Source organism: Prionailurus viverrinus, chromosome A1 (genome assembly GCF_022837055.1).
Source record: "Prionailurus viverrinus isolate Anna chromosome A1, UM_Priviv_1.0, whole genome shotgun sequence".
Lineage (NCBI taxonomy): Eukaryota > Metazoa > Chordata > Mammalia > Carnivora > Felidae > Prionailurus > Prionailurus viverrinus.
The window spans coordinates 14,179,448-14,194,181 of record NC_062561.1 but is presented as its reverse complement, the minus strand read 5'-3'; the positions used below and the strand labels follow the sequence as shown (position 1 = coordinate 14,194,181).

At 33.8% G+C, this 14,734-nt stretch overlaps 1 protein-coding gene across 9 annotated transcripts in view; it reads right to left on the bottom strand.

The window, feature by feature from the left end:
* Positions 1-14,734, bottom strand: part of NBEA (neurobeachin) — a 680,460-nt gene that overhangs the window by 378,835 nt on the left and 286,891 nt on the right. For all 9 annotated transcript variants that reach the window (XM_047854707.1, XM_047854709.1, XM_047854711.1 and 6 more), the window contains one exon: positions 14,016-14,143. In XM_047854707.1, the coding sequence (XP_047710663.1) occupies positions 14,016-14,143 (128 nt within the window). The remainder of the gene's footprint in view (positions 1-14,015; positions 14,144-14,734) is intronic.

Sequence of the window (14,734 nt, the reverse complement as noted above, 5' to 3'; positions counted from 1 at the left end):
ACAATCTTAACAATCATAACACACTATTTCTTCAGAATTTTTGTTGTTGTTAGGAATACTGAAAGGCATATTGGTATAGATATTGGTCCAGTTCAGGGGTCATTTTTTTTCCTACAAGAGTCAGACAGTAAATGTTTTGTGGGATATCAGTCTCTGGCTAAATCAATCAACTCCGCCACTGTCAACATAAAAGTAGTTTACATATGCATAAAACAATGGCATATCTGGGTTCCAATAAAACTTTATTTACAAAAACAGGTGGATGGTATACTTGGCTGTCAAGCCACAGTGCGTTGACCTCTGGTAATGTAATGATAATCAACACCCATTTTAAGGAATAAAAATTATAGACCCGAAACACTTGTGTAACCTTCCCTGATCCCAATTCCCTAGAAACAACAACAATTATAAATGAACCATTTTGAGTCACATTTAAAAAACTCTGCCACATACTAATGAATTTCTATATACGATATAGTACTATCCGTATACAAGCTCTTTTGGTCAAAAATGTTTTTATAAAATTGCATTTCACTACTGCATAGTACTGTAATACACAACCATACCATTCATTTGTCCACTTGTTTGTTAGTGAACAGTTTGCTTCTAGTTTGTCCTCAGCAAGAACAGTGTTGCTATAAATATTTTATATTTACATCTGCTTGTGTACGTATGCAAAAATTACTTCGTGGTACACACACAGGCATGAAATTGCTGAGTCAATACAACTTACAAATTCAAATTTATAAGTAAATTATATTTCAAAGTGTTTGCATTAATTTACACTCCCACTAGATGATTCTACACCCTTAGTACATGGATTTAAAAAAATATATATTTTGTGCCAATGGGATGGGTTTTAAATATAAATTTTTAACTAACTGGATACAAAGACATATTTTGTACCATTTACCTGATTAAAAATCAGGTTGAACTTTTTCTTTTACATGTTTATTGACCATCTGCATTTTCCTCATCTGCAAATTAAATGATTTTGCCTTTACCCACTGTTCTGTGGAATTACGAGTGTCTTATCGATTGGTAGCTGTTTTGTGTAACCTGGATTTCAATCTTTTTCAATTATTGGTGTTAGAAGTACATCTTTCCACGGGAACCCTCTTGCACTGTTGGTGGGAATGCAAACTGGTACAGCCGCTCTGGAAAACAGTGTGGAGGTTCCTCAAAAAATTAAAAATAGACCTACCCTATGACCCAGCAATAGCACTGCTAGGAATTTACCCAAGGGATACAGGAGTACTGATGCATAGGGGCACTTGTGCCCCAATGTTTATAGCAGCACTCTCAACAATAGACAAATTGTGGAAACAGCCTAAATGTCCATCAACTGACGAATGGATAAAGAAATTGTGGTTTATATACACAATGGAGTACTACGTGGCAATGAGAAAGAACGAAATATGGTCCTTTGTAGCAACATGGATGGAACTGGAGAGTGTGATGCTAAGTGAAATAAGCCATACAGAGGAAGACAGATACCCTATGTGTTCACTCTTATGTGGATCCTGAGAAACTTAACAGAAACCCATGGGGGAGGGAAAGGAAAAAAAAAAAAGAGGTCAGAGTGGGAGAGAGCCAAAGCATAAGAGACTCTTAAAAACGGAGAACAAACTGAGGGTTGATGGGGGATGGGAGGGAGGGGAGGGTGGGTGATGGGTATTGAGGAGGGCACCTTTTGGGATGAGCACTGGGTGTTGTATGGAAACCAATTTGACAATAAATTTCATATATTAAAAAAAAAGTACATCTTTCCAGTCTGTGGCTAAACTTTTCACTTTTCTTAAAAATTGCAGCAAAATACACATAACATAAAAATTTCTATCTTAACCATTTTTAACTCGTAAGTATATTCATAGTGTTGTGCAACCTCCAGAACTTCTCCATCTTGCAAAACTGAAACTCTATTACCATTAAACAACTCCCTGTTTCTCCCGCATCCCTTGGCAACTATCCTACTTTCTGTATACATAAATTTGACAATTCTAGATATCTCATATAAAGGAAATCATACAGTCTTTATGTTATTTGCTTATTTCACTTAGCATAATGTCCTCAAGGGTACATCCCTGTTGTAGCAAGTCAGAATTCTCTCTCTTTTTTAAGACTGAATAATATTCCACTGCATTTATAGACCACATCTTGTTTATCCATTCATCTATATGTGGTCACTAAGGGTGTTTCCACCCCTTGGGTATTTTGAATAATGTCACTATGAATATGAGTGTAAAAATACACGTTTGGCATTTGCTTTCAATTCTAAAAATTTTTAATGTTTACTTTTATTTTTGAGTGGGGGTGGAGTATAGAGAGAGAGGGAGACACAGAATCCAAAGCAGGCTCCAGGCTTTGAGCTGTCAGCACAGAGTCTGGCACGGGGCCGGCCCGAAATCATGAACCGTGAGACCATGACCTGAGCTGAAGTCAGACGCTCAACCAATTGAGCCACCCAGGCACCCCTCAATTCTTATAGATACATACCCAGAAGGAGAATTGCTGATTCATGTGATAATTCTATTTCCAATATTTTGAGGAACTGCCATGCTGTTTTCCATACTGGCTACACAATTTTACATTTCCACCAAGAGTATGCAAGGTTTTCAGTTTCTCCACATCCTTGACAACATTTTTATTTTCTGGGTTTTTGATAGTAGCCATCCTAAGGGGTGTGAGGTGATACCTTGTGGCTTTAATATGCTCCTTTTTAAATTGCTTATGTTTTTTTCTTGCTGAATTGTAGTTCTTTATATATTCTCAATATTAAACCTTCAATAGATGTGGTTTGTAAATATTTTCTCCCTGTTTGTATGCTGCCTTTTTACACTATTGATTGTGTCCTTTGGTACACAAAAGATTCTAAATTTGATGAAGTCTAATTTATCTATTTTTACTTTGGTTCCCTGTGCTTTTGGTGTCATATCTAAGAAACCATCGCCAAATCCAGTAACATGGAGTTTTATCTTTATATTTTCTTCTAAAAGTTTTATAGTTTTAGGTCTTAAATTTAGGTCTTTGATCTGTTTAAATTTTTGTACATGGTGTAAGGTTAAGGGCTCAACTTCATTCATTCATATATGGACATCAGGTTTTCACAACATGATTTGTTGACAAGACTGTCCTTTCTCCAACTGAACGGTCTTGGAATCCATGTTGAAAATTATTTGATCATGTATGCAAGGGTTCATTTCTGGGCCAGAGATTCTATTCCATTGGTCTGTGAGTCTGTGTTTAGGCCAGTACCATACTCTTTGATTACTGTAGCTTTGTAATAAGCTTTGAAATCAGGAAGAGGGAAACCTCCAACTTTGTTTGTTCTCAAGACTGTTTTGGCTAATTGGGGCTCCCTGAGATTCCATATTCATATTAGTATAGATTTTGCTATTTTTCAATAAGCACCACTGGAATTTTGAGAGAGACTACATTAAATCTGTAGATTGTGGGTAATATTGACATCTTAGCAATATTAGTCTTCCCATAAACATGGGCTATGGGCTGTCTCTCCAATTATTTGTTTCTTCTTTTATTTCTCTCATCAGTGTTTTATAGTTTTCAGTATATAAGGCTTTCTTTTTAGGTCGTTGGTTAAGTTTATTCCTAAATATTTTACTTTTTGATGTGATTGTAAATTGAATTGTTTTCTTAATTTCCTTCTTGTATTTTTCAATGTTCATTTATAGGACTACAACTGATTTTTGAAGTGTTGATTTTGTATTGTGTTGAATTCATTAACAAATATTTTGTAGAATATCTAGGGTTTTCTACATATAAGGTCACATAATATACAAACAGATAATTTTACTTTTTCCTTTCCAATTTTGATGTTTTTTAAAAAAATTAATGTTTATCTTTGAGAGAGAGAGAGAGAGAGAGAGAGAGAGAGAGACAGAGCATGAGCAGGGGAGGGGCAGAGAGAGGGAGACACAGAATCCGAAGCAGGCTCCAGGCTCTGAGCTATCAGTACAGAGCCCAATGGGAGGCTCAAACCCATGAACTGCGAGATCATGACCTGAGTCAAAGTTGGATGTTTAACCGACCCAGCCACCCAGGTGCCCCTGATGCCTTTTCTTTTTTAACATAATTACTCTTACTAAAACTTCCAGTGCTATGTTGCATAGAAGTGGTTAAAGTGGGCATCCCTATCTTGCTCTTGATCTTGAAGGAAAAGCTTTCATTTTTTTTGCCATTAAGCATGTTAGCTTTTAATTTTTTTATATATGGCCTATATTATGCTGAGTTAGTTTTCCCCTCTTCCTAGTTTAAGTGTTTTTATCCTAAAAGGATGTTGAGTTGGTTAAATCATTTTTCTGCATCAATTGGGATGATTGTAGGTTTTTTCTTTTCCTTCCTTCTATTAATGTGGTGTCTTACATTTATATCGGTTTTCCTATGTGAACCATCCTTGTGTTCTAGGAATACATCACTCTTGGTCATATGTATAATCCTTTTTAATATGCTGCTGACTTTGATTTGCTAGTATTTTGATGAGGATTTCTGCATCAGTTTTTATAAAGGATTTGGGTCTGAATTTTCTTTTAATGTTTTTGTCTGGTCTCAGTGTCAGGGAAATGCTGGCCTCATATAGTAAGTTTGAAGGTATTCACTTCTCTTCAATTTCAGTGTTTTAGAAAATTTTGAGAAGATCTGGTGGATCTGGTGGTATATATTTTTTTGAGTTTCTGTTTCTTTTTAATTATTATTTTTATGAGAATGTTAAAGAATGGTACATATTGATAGCATTTTATTCTCTCAGCAATGAACATACATTTTCTATAAAAGAATTTCATGTATTTGCCTCACCATAAAAATCACCTGGCAGCCTGATGAAAAAATATATATCCATTCTTTCCTCATGGAGATTTTGATTCAGTAAGTCTAGGGTAAGCCCTATGCTTTTATAACACACCAGGAGATTCCAATGATCAGACAACATTCTATATATGATGCTTTTTATTGGCTGCTTAAGATTTAATTATGTAGGTATTTCACAATTTAACTTATAGTTATCTGCTTATAGATTGTGAGTTTTAATGATATTTTATTTTTTTTAATTTTTGTTTTTTAAATTAAATACAAGTTCATTAACATGTAGTGTAACAATGATTTCAGGAGTAGAATTTGGTGATTCATCACTTACATATAATACCAGTGAACTGGTGGTATCCTTAAACATTTGAGTTAAAAGTCTCTTTTGTCTTATATTAGTATATCTACCTCTGTTCTGTTTTGGTTACTCTTTGCATGGAGTATCTTTTTCCACTCTTTCATCTTCTATCTGTGTATGTGTGCTGAGATTTAAAATGAATCTCTTGTAGACAGCATTTAATTGAATCATTTTTCTTTGTAAATCATTCAATCTATGTCTTTTGATTGGAGCATTTAATAAACTTGACTTTTTAAGTAATTACTGATAGGGAAGAACTTACTATTGTCATTTTGCAAATTGTGCTCTGTCCGTTTTAAAGCATTTTGGTACCTCATTTGCTCCCTTACTGCCTTTCTTTGTGTTTAACTTTTTTTAATGATGTGCTTTAATCCCCTTTTCAATTATTTTGCACAAATTCTATACGTATTTTCTTTTTATTTATTTTGAGACAGACAGAGAGAGAATGAATGTGCCTGATCTGTTTAGCTCAGGCCATTACCACACCTTTAAAGTTATAACAGCCTGTTCATCTTTAAAATTATGTTGGTTTTTTTCAACCTCCATTCAACTACAGAAATTTAAGAGAAAAACTCATCAAATTCCATGAAAATAATTTGAGATTTTTTGAAAATAATTTTTTATTGAAAGTGATGGATTATCATGGACAGAAATTACTTCTTTGTGATATCATTTTTCTACCATGAACGTGATATAATCAGTGTTACTTATGTCTTTAATGTCAATAAAAGCTTCTTATAACTTTCTCCTTCGAGAACATTAAAATTCTTCTGTAAAATACAACACAGATAAGTAAAATGCATAAAACATAGATTAAGAATTATTTTAAAATGAACATCATTAAAACCACTACACAGCTGAAGAAACAGACTTTTGCTAAGTATCCCAGAAGCCCTCCATGTGTCTTGTGTTATTCTCCTTCTTTTTAACAAATCATTATCTAATTTTTATGATAATCACTTTGATTTTTCTTTTTAAAGCTTATGACCCAAAAATGATAGTTATAGCTATAAACAATTCAGTTTTATTTATTTTTTGAGATATCTTTTAATGCTCTTTTAAGCTACAGATCCCCTCTATCACTTTTTTCCCCTATATAAATTATTTTGAAGGAACCAAGATATTTATTGTATAGAATTTCCACCAGTGTTAATTTTGACGGCAGAATTCTTAGGGCGTAGTTTAACATATTGGGTATATAATCTCAATCAGATATAGCTTTACTTTATTCATTCATTCATCCATTCATTCGGTCACTCAGTCAGTCTTGATGGATGATAGAGCTTTCTCCCATCCGGTTATCTATTTGTCTCTCCTTCTGTGATGTTAGCAGCAATTGATGCTAAGGTCTATTAATTTCTCAGGGGATGCTAAATGTTAATGACCTAACCCAAAAATCTATCACTTATCAGATATATTTATATTTCTGTAAAAGAAGACTTCCCTCATTAATGATTGGATAACGTAAATGATATAACTTACAAAGGAATAACAAGACAAATTTTTCCCTTTATTGATCAGTTTTCAAAATAATGAATTGGCTCCCTATCTTCTAAATTCAACCAAGTCATTTTAAAAATCAGTCTTACAACTTACGTATTTAACATATCCATGCATTTGGATGCACTGCAGTTATTATACCTACTGATGTTGAAAATGCCCCATGTTTGGCCAATAAGAGTGTCTTCAAGTTAGGTCCTGAGTACTTTTGACAGTGTTTGATATTTTCCTTGGTTTTGGTATCACCAAATGTTGCAGGCAAATCATGAACATTTACTGTTCTAGCCTTGGCATCACTCATTTCTCCAAAAACTGGTTTCTTTCAGTGGTAAGTGATATTTCAAGACTACAATCTAGAATCCAGATGTACTCTCTGCTACTAACTTGTCATTGTTCCTAGGCAAAACAGTAGACAGAACTAGAGTACACATATGAATGTGTGTCTGTTTGTGTGTGTGTGTGTGTGCATGCAGATAATAATTTAGCTTTTATAATATCCCATTCAAATTTAAAACTAATGAGAGATTTAATGAGAATCTTAATTTTCAGGCACACAAGATAAAATAATTACAATATCAACAATTATTAATTGGTTTTATATAACATTATGTAACAGTTTTATAAAAAATATCAGTAATGCCACCACAAATATAATTATTGTCCTCCTCCTTTTTTCAGTTTTCAGGGCATAAAGCCATTATATACTACTATAACTCTTTCCCATATAGCCAAATTAGTTCAGTTAGTTGTCTAAACACATGTATACTTGATGGTTATCATGGGTTATCATGTTTACACTCTCCAGTCACTTAGGTTGCCTGATACTTATTCTACAGTAGATTCTTCAGGAGAGCCTAATAGGAATAATATTCCCTGAATTCTTTCATTGTAACAGTTTATCTGTTTATCTTTCATACATGAAAGCCAGTTTGGCTGCCATTTTCATTCCTAGAGTATCTTAAATATCCTACCCCATTTTCTTCTGGTAGAAAATATGTCCATCAAAAATTATGATGACAATTTGATTCTCTTTCCCCAAGTTAATTTGTATTTTTATCTAGATGCCTGAGATTATTTTTCTTTTTCTTTAAAATTCATTAATTTTATTAGAATGTGTCTCAGTGTTGGTCATTTGAGTAATTTTCTCAGATATTCAGTGTGCTTTTTAAATATGTATATATATATTTAAAATCTCTCTTTTTTTCAAATTCCAGGAGTTTCCTTGAATTATGGTCTTATTATGTTGCTATTCTTTTATTTGGTTTCTTCTTTGGAAACTCATTTATATTTATATTTATATTTATATTTATATTTATATTTATATTTATATTTATATTTATATTTATATTTATATTTATTAAGTAATCTAAATCTGTCCTTTTCACTCTCATCTTTTCCATTCCCTTTAGTAATTTTTTGAATATTTATTATTTCTCCTTTTTTACCTTATATTACTCTTACAGACTTAACTGTTGAATTTATACAGTTCTTTATTTCTTCTAATTTAACCTTCATTTCTAAAATAATTTTTCTTTATTTCAAATTATTTCCTAAGTTCTATAACCACACTGATAAGATTCTCTAATTCTTTAAATTCTGATATAAATTGTTCTTTCATATCCTGTATTATTTTCTGATGTCTTTTTAGCTCATTGAAAAACTTTTCATCTGTTTTCTGTCCTGCTTTCATGGGCTGAGAGGGTATTATTCTACTTATTCTCATTTTTCTTGTTGTAATTTGTGGGATTAGGATACTTTTTGTTGGTTATTTTATGTGACATTAACTTACCCAAACTCTTAGAATAGCTTTTTTTTTTTTCCTCTTCAGGTTCTAGAGATCCCTCTTCTGTTTCTTTTCATGTCATTTAAAAAAAAATATGACAGCGTACTCTCTGACATCTATTAGCTCTGCTTATCTTCCCCATTTTTTAAAATTTATTTTGAGAGTGAGAGAGAGAGAGAGAAAGGCGGGGGAGGGAAGGTAGGGGCAAAGAGAGAGGGAGAGAAAATCCCAAGCAGGCTCTGCGCTCAGTGCAGAGACTGATGCAGGGTTCCATCTCACAAGCTGAGCTGAAGTCAAGAGTCAGACATTTAACTGACTCTGCCACCTAGGTGCCCTGGTGTTCCCCAGTTTTACGAAGACTTTCTCTTTGTCTCTCTTGCCCTTCTGTTGCTCCATTTGGGTTCTATTCATAGTAGTTTCTTCTCCTTGTGGGACTTTGTCTTGGAAGATAACTCAGGTTGGTTAATTTCTCATGGGGCCTACACGGCTCAGCCCCTTCCGTTGTTACCATGGAACCCCTCAACTCATCTGCTATTACAGTGTGTAAAAACCCTCTCTATTCTAGCTGCTGGGTTTTAGCCCTCTGGGTTTTCCAGTGAGTGTTCGTAGACCAGTTTCCTCAGAGGCTGTCTCGTTTCCCACCACTTTCTACCATGCCTCTGCTGATCCATGTGTTATCCTGTAGGTGTTGTGTCTCAACCCGGTATATTTTGGAGTTCAGTAGGATACGTTGTCACCTAGTTTTGTTGTAAATGTTCATTTGTTGTTGTAATTATTTTTTCAAAGCCTAGGGTTCTGTCTGTTTTTCATGGAGGAATTCAGGGTTATTTAAAAAGCATGCCCCGCATTGCCATCTACACTGAATTTGTCATGTTCATTTTTTTTGTATTATTGCCATTTTAAAATAACTTCTGAACAGATATTTTAATCTATAATTTTTGAATTAAACATATGCAAGTTTTTCTAATTATTTGGCCATACTGTTACTATGAATGATTCGAGGGTGATATGGCCTCCTTGACCAGGATCATTCTTTTTATAATAACATTTCAGTGATGTTCTCTTTTGGTAGAGTGAAAATTACAGGCTATTTTTTTAAAAAGTGTTAGTCTTGGAAATTTAAATATTCTGGAGTATTATATGACTTAACAGAATATTTATTTATGTCACTAAAAGAGTAACAGACGCTTTAGTGTAACATTTTCTGCACTGCTATCATCTCTTTCTAAGATGTTTCAACCTATATGTAGAGCTTCTAAAAGAGGCAGCCTATAGATTACATCCAACCTCACCCTTCTCATCCACCCCAATCTTAACTGATAGTAATAGAGTATAAATAGAGCATAGTAGAGATATTATGAGATAGAGAGCATATAGACATAGAGAGCAAGGTCTAATCTGCTTCCTGACAGTCAGCCCCCAATGTACAACTGGACCTACACCTTTAAATCCAAACTCTAAGAGAAGCCACACTATTCCTGTGAAATGTATCCTGCATCAGTGCAGCAAGTCAAATAAATATAACAATTTTGGACTAACAGTTGTTTTGTCTCCTTGAGCTGGTGGATTTTGATACTTGCCTATATATCTATTCTAATTTTTATGCATTAGTTCACAGATTTAAAAGCTATAATTATTCTTATATAAAGTTCACTAAGTTCTAAATAACTGCTATCTTCAAAAATCCTTAATTATTTCCAAGAGAAACACAGGAAAGGTATATAAAAATAGCTACTGTCAATGAGTGACCTTAAAAGGTAAGAACTACATTGAGTACTCTAGAATCATTCAATAGTAATTTAACACAGGTTGACTAAAAAAGTGATAGATAAGATCATTGAAAGACACTATTTTAGCTTGTATTTTAAAGGACACAGACAATGTAAAATATCAATGACTAATTATTCTATAAAAAACCAAATGAATACAAGTATAAATTAACAATGAATATAAAACAACAAAGATGCAATTCAAATAAATTCTTATTTGAAATTAAGAATAATTCCCTTCCCTTTTCATAACATTCAAGTATCTTCAGTTACCTAAGCCCAACTTTGTTCCTACCACTCAGATATATATGACAAAGTCAAAGCAATGAGATTTAGTCATTATAAGCACTCTTTTTGAAGTCAATGGCTAGCATAAAGGTATTTTTATCATGTAAATCTCCTGAGTCCTTTATAATAGTTTGATAGTTTTTCTTCTCAGAGGAGAGGAAGTGTTTCAAATTAGAGAAAGAAGGGAAATGGAGGAGAGGGGGGAAAAAAAAGAATGATCTAGAGTACATGTTCAAGAATGAGAACATGAAAGGGCATGTATTTCAGAGACCGGGGTGGAAAGCAAGAATACACCTTGGATGAGCATAGCAGCTAATTCGTGACTGTGGATGACTGATCAATATGGAGAATTCTTATTATAGAACACAACATTTTATCTGTCTTACCACCTTATTTTCAAAACTTACCTCTTCCAGAAATTATTAGTAACAAAAATAATTTTCTAGTCAAGTATAGAGAAAATACTGAATATTATTAGCTAGGCAATGCAACATAAACAATAAGATACTTCCTATTTATAAGTGAGGAATGATTTTATTAAAATTATATAAATAAAACAACACAGGATTACAGAATAGAGGACATTAATAAGAAGCTGGATTCAAAGGATGATAACAATTTGGGGGAAAGAAAAAAGGAAAGAGATCCAATGCAGAAGACATAGTTGTAGAAACACAAGGAAATGTGATATTGTGTAACTTGTTTTCAATAATTAATGTTTTCTATAGCAAGAGAATGGAGACTAGTTGAGTCTGAAAAGGAAAGTTGTAACTAAATTGTGAGAGATATAGAATGTTGTTCTGTTATACAGCAGATGTTTCTAGGTTTTTGGAATGTATAGTTTGGCAGAAATTTGGAGGACAAATCCTAAGTGTGTCAACTTTCTATTTAAAAAAATAAAAATTAAACCTAAAATTCTAACATTTGCTATATTGTACTAAGTAATGTTAACACAAAAAAGAATATGAATATAACATCTACATACTTTAAAAAAATATGATAAACTCTGGATGCCAAAAAGTTAGAACATAAAATTGTATTCTGCCAGATGAAAACAAGGTGAACTTTCAATATATACCTTGTTCCAATGTTTCATTTTTAGCATAGTTATTTTTTAAAAATCCAAGAGGCATGTTCTTAATACTCTTTCAGAGTACTCAATTCAGAGTATTATAGGTAAACTTAGGGAAGCCCAAGAAAAACAGCTCTCAGTTACCTACCCAGCCCTTTCTTCTACCTTCTTTCTGTAGCACTGGAAGAAATAAAAAAAACAGACCAGGTGTCTGATCATGGCAAATTCTGGGAAGGGGCTACGTATGTGGGGTCTTGCCTGATCAACATAAAGCAGTTAATAGTTACCTGGCTGTAATTCCTTAGAGCTTAAAACTGTCACAAACCGTCACTGAGGAACCAGGAATGTGAGTCTTAATAACTTAAAATAATTCCTTCTTTGCTTTGGCTGCTGGCAAACTTAGTGCTGATTTGTGTTCCAGTTTTAATAACACTACAGGACCCATGCTAACATTTCTAAATTTATCCTCCATTTATTTTAGCATTTTGACCACTATTTATATATTCTTGTATAAGTTTGCCAAATCATTTTTGGAAAAGACATATATAAATACAGAAGAAAGACTTTAAGTGAATGAGGAAACATTTAAGATTTATTTTTTCAATAATGTTTGATTTTTTTTCTTATTGTAAAGTAACACATGTTATGGGGTCATTACACTAAATATTCTCTCAGTCTAGAATGTTTTTCTAGTAAGGTGTATGACTCACCTCCTGTAAGTCTTCGCTTAAATGTACTTTTTACCACCGGTCTATTTAAAACTCTATAGCATGTTAGAAGACGGTAAATGCTACGTTAAAGGATATGTCCAACACAGGGTTTGGGATGATAAAAACGGCAGGGTCAAGTTGCGGTTTATTTAATAAATCACCCTCTTTAAAACTGCAACCTGACCCTGCTGTTTTTATCATCCCAAACCTGTGTTGGGCTTATCCTTTAACGTAGCATCTACCACCTTCTAACATGCTATATAATTTATTTATTGTGTTTAATGTTTATCTAAGTGTCCTCTCCTTGGTGGAATATAAACTCAAGGCAGGGAATATTTTCTTAATTAAGGTGTGTTTTGTTGTTGTTTTATTAAAGTATCGTTGGCACGCAGCGTTAGATTAGTTTCAGGTGTACAACATAGTGATTCAACAACTTCGTATGTTATGCTATGCTCACTGTCTGTCACCATCCAACACTATTACAATACTTCTCACTGTATTCCCTATGCTGTAACTTTTCATCCCTGTGACTTATTCATTCCATAACTGGAAGCCTGTGTCTGCCACTCCCATTTTGCCCATCTCCCCACCCCTCTCCTCTTTGGTCACCAAGAGTCTGTTCTCTGTATTTATGGGTCTGTTTCTGGTTTTGTTTGTTTGTTCACTTGCTTTCTTTTGTAGATTCCACATCTTTGTCTGTGATATGCGAATATATTCTAAGTACCTAAGAAAATGCTTGGCCTAGAACAAGAACTCAGTGATTTTTTTTTAAATGAATAGCTCACCCATGTGTCACTGTTCTAAGACATTTTATAGGCATTAAATAATTTAATTCTCACAAGAACCCTCGAGGGAGGTGCTATCACTGACTACATTTTACAGAAAGGATGTAACTTTCTAAGTTACTTTCTAAGCTAACCGAGTCAAGTTATTAACTATTACTGCCTCCCTTGTGTAAAAGCAGTTGAGACAATGACAGAACAGTCACAGGAAAATGACAGTAAATAGAAAGTGAAAAGCAAAAGGATATATACGTAAGGCTGCTAAATCCAAGGAACAGTACCTACGGCCATTATGTCCTCACAGGATCATCTAGATATTGAGATTACCCCTTTCTGAAGCTCATGAATATTTATAAAACAAACTTGTTAAAGAAGTAAGGCTTCAGAAAACCATATTTTCAAAGCCGCTCTCCTAATACAGGTGCATTAATTAAATCTTCACAACAATTAATTTATCTGCTTTCCCTCCTCACTCCATGGAAGCTGCTGTTGAGTAAGAGACACCAACTTCATCAACTCCAGGTTAAGTATTTCTTTACATTGTCTCAGTGAAGAATTGTCACATTACAAACGTTAGGGGAGTAAGAAGTCACTTGCAGAAGCACGGCTCTTACAGAGAGTACTGGATAGGACACACACCGTCTAACGAAGGCTACACCACACCCCTGGTAGACTAGGATTGTAAGAGCCAGAGTCTCCTAGTCCAACACTTTTTCACACTTCTCCATTCTGTTATTAGCACTGACTGTGAAAACATGTTATTCTTAAAAAATGAATAAGAAGAAAGCATACAGGAGTATCGTATTCGAATTTGTGGAAGCAATGTCTTTACGTTCTTTTGGCAATAAATATTCCTCCAGAAGTACAAATTACGTCATGATTAAGAGATACATTATAGGAAACTAAAATAATTAGAATAGAGAGAGAAATCATACCTTCTATCAATAGCTCTTGTCCATGACTGCCAAGAAGTGTACGAGATAGGAATGGGGCAAAGTCTACAAAAATTTCACGAAGAAGAGGAGCAACTTTTTCTAAAGCTCTTTCAAGTTTTGCAGTGATGCTGTTGAAATTAAGACATAAAGACTAGTAAATATAATTCAATATAAAAAGTCAAATAAAGTTTACTTCTAAATTAAAATCTTGAAAAATCACGAAAATACAATTCTAACCCATGGAATCGTACCAGTTTCAGTAGAAGGGACACCCTGTACGGTTTCGCATCAGACGTAAGGCTACTCTGAAGACTTCAGCTAACGTGGAATGACTATTCCGTGAAAAGCTGTTGGGATTGTGTAACCTGCAAGGGCCATAGACTCTGGTCGTAGCTCTAAGGAGCTTCAAGAAAAGTTGTTCTTTTATGTCTTCTGTGACTATCCTTCTATCTATGAAAGAGAGCTGTTTTGAACACCCCCTACAGGGATCATTATGTCGGTTACAAAGAATTAACCTTTGTTCGTAAGAGTTACCTAAAAATTCCCTGGAAGGCTAGACTAATAACGCAGTAACTAGAATCCTCTGTAATACAAGTAAATTGCTGTGCTAAAGTAGGCATTTTCCACCTCATAAGCCCATCTACTTTTAGTTATTGATCCCTGTAATATGATTTATATTATTTCATTAAATTATATGGCCTTATATAAACACTATTTGA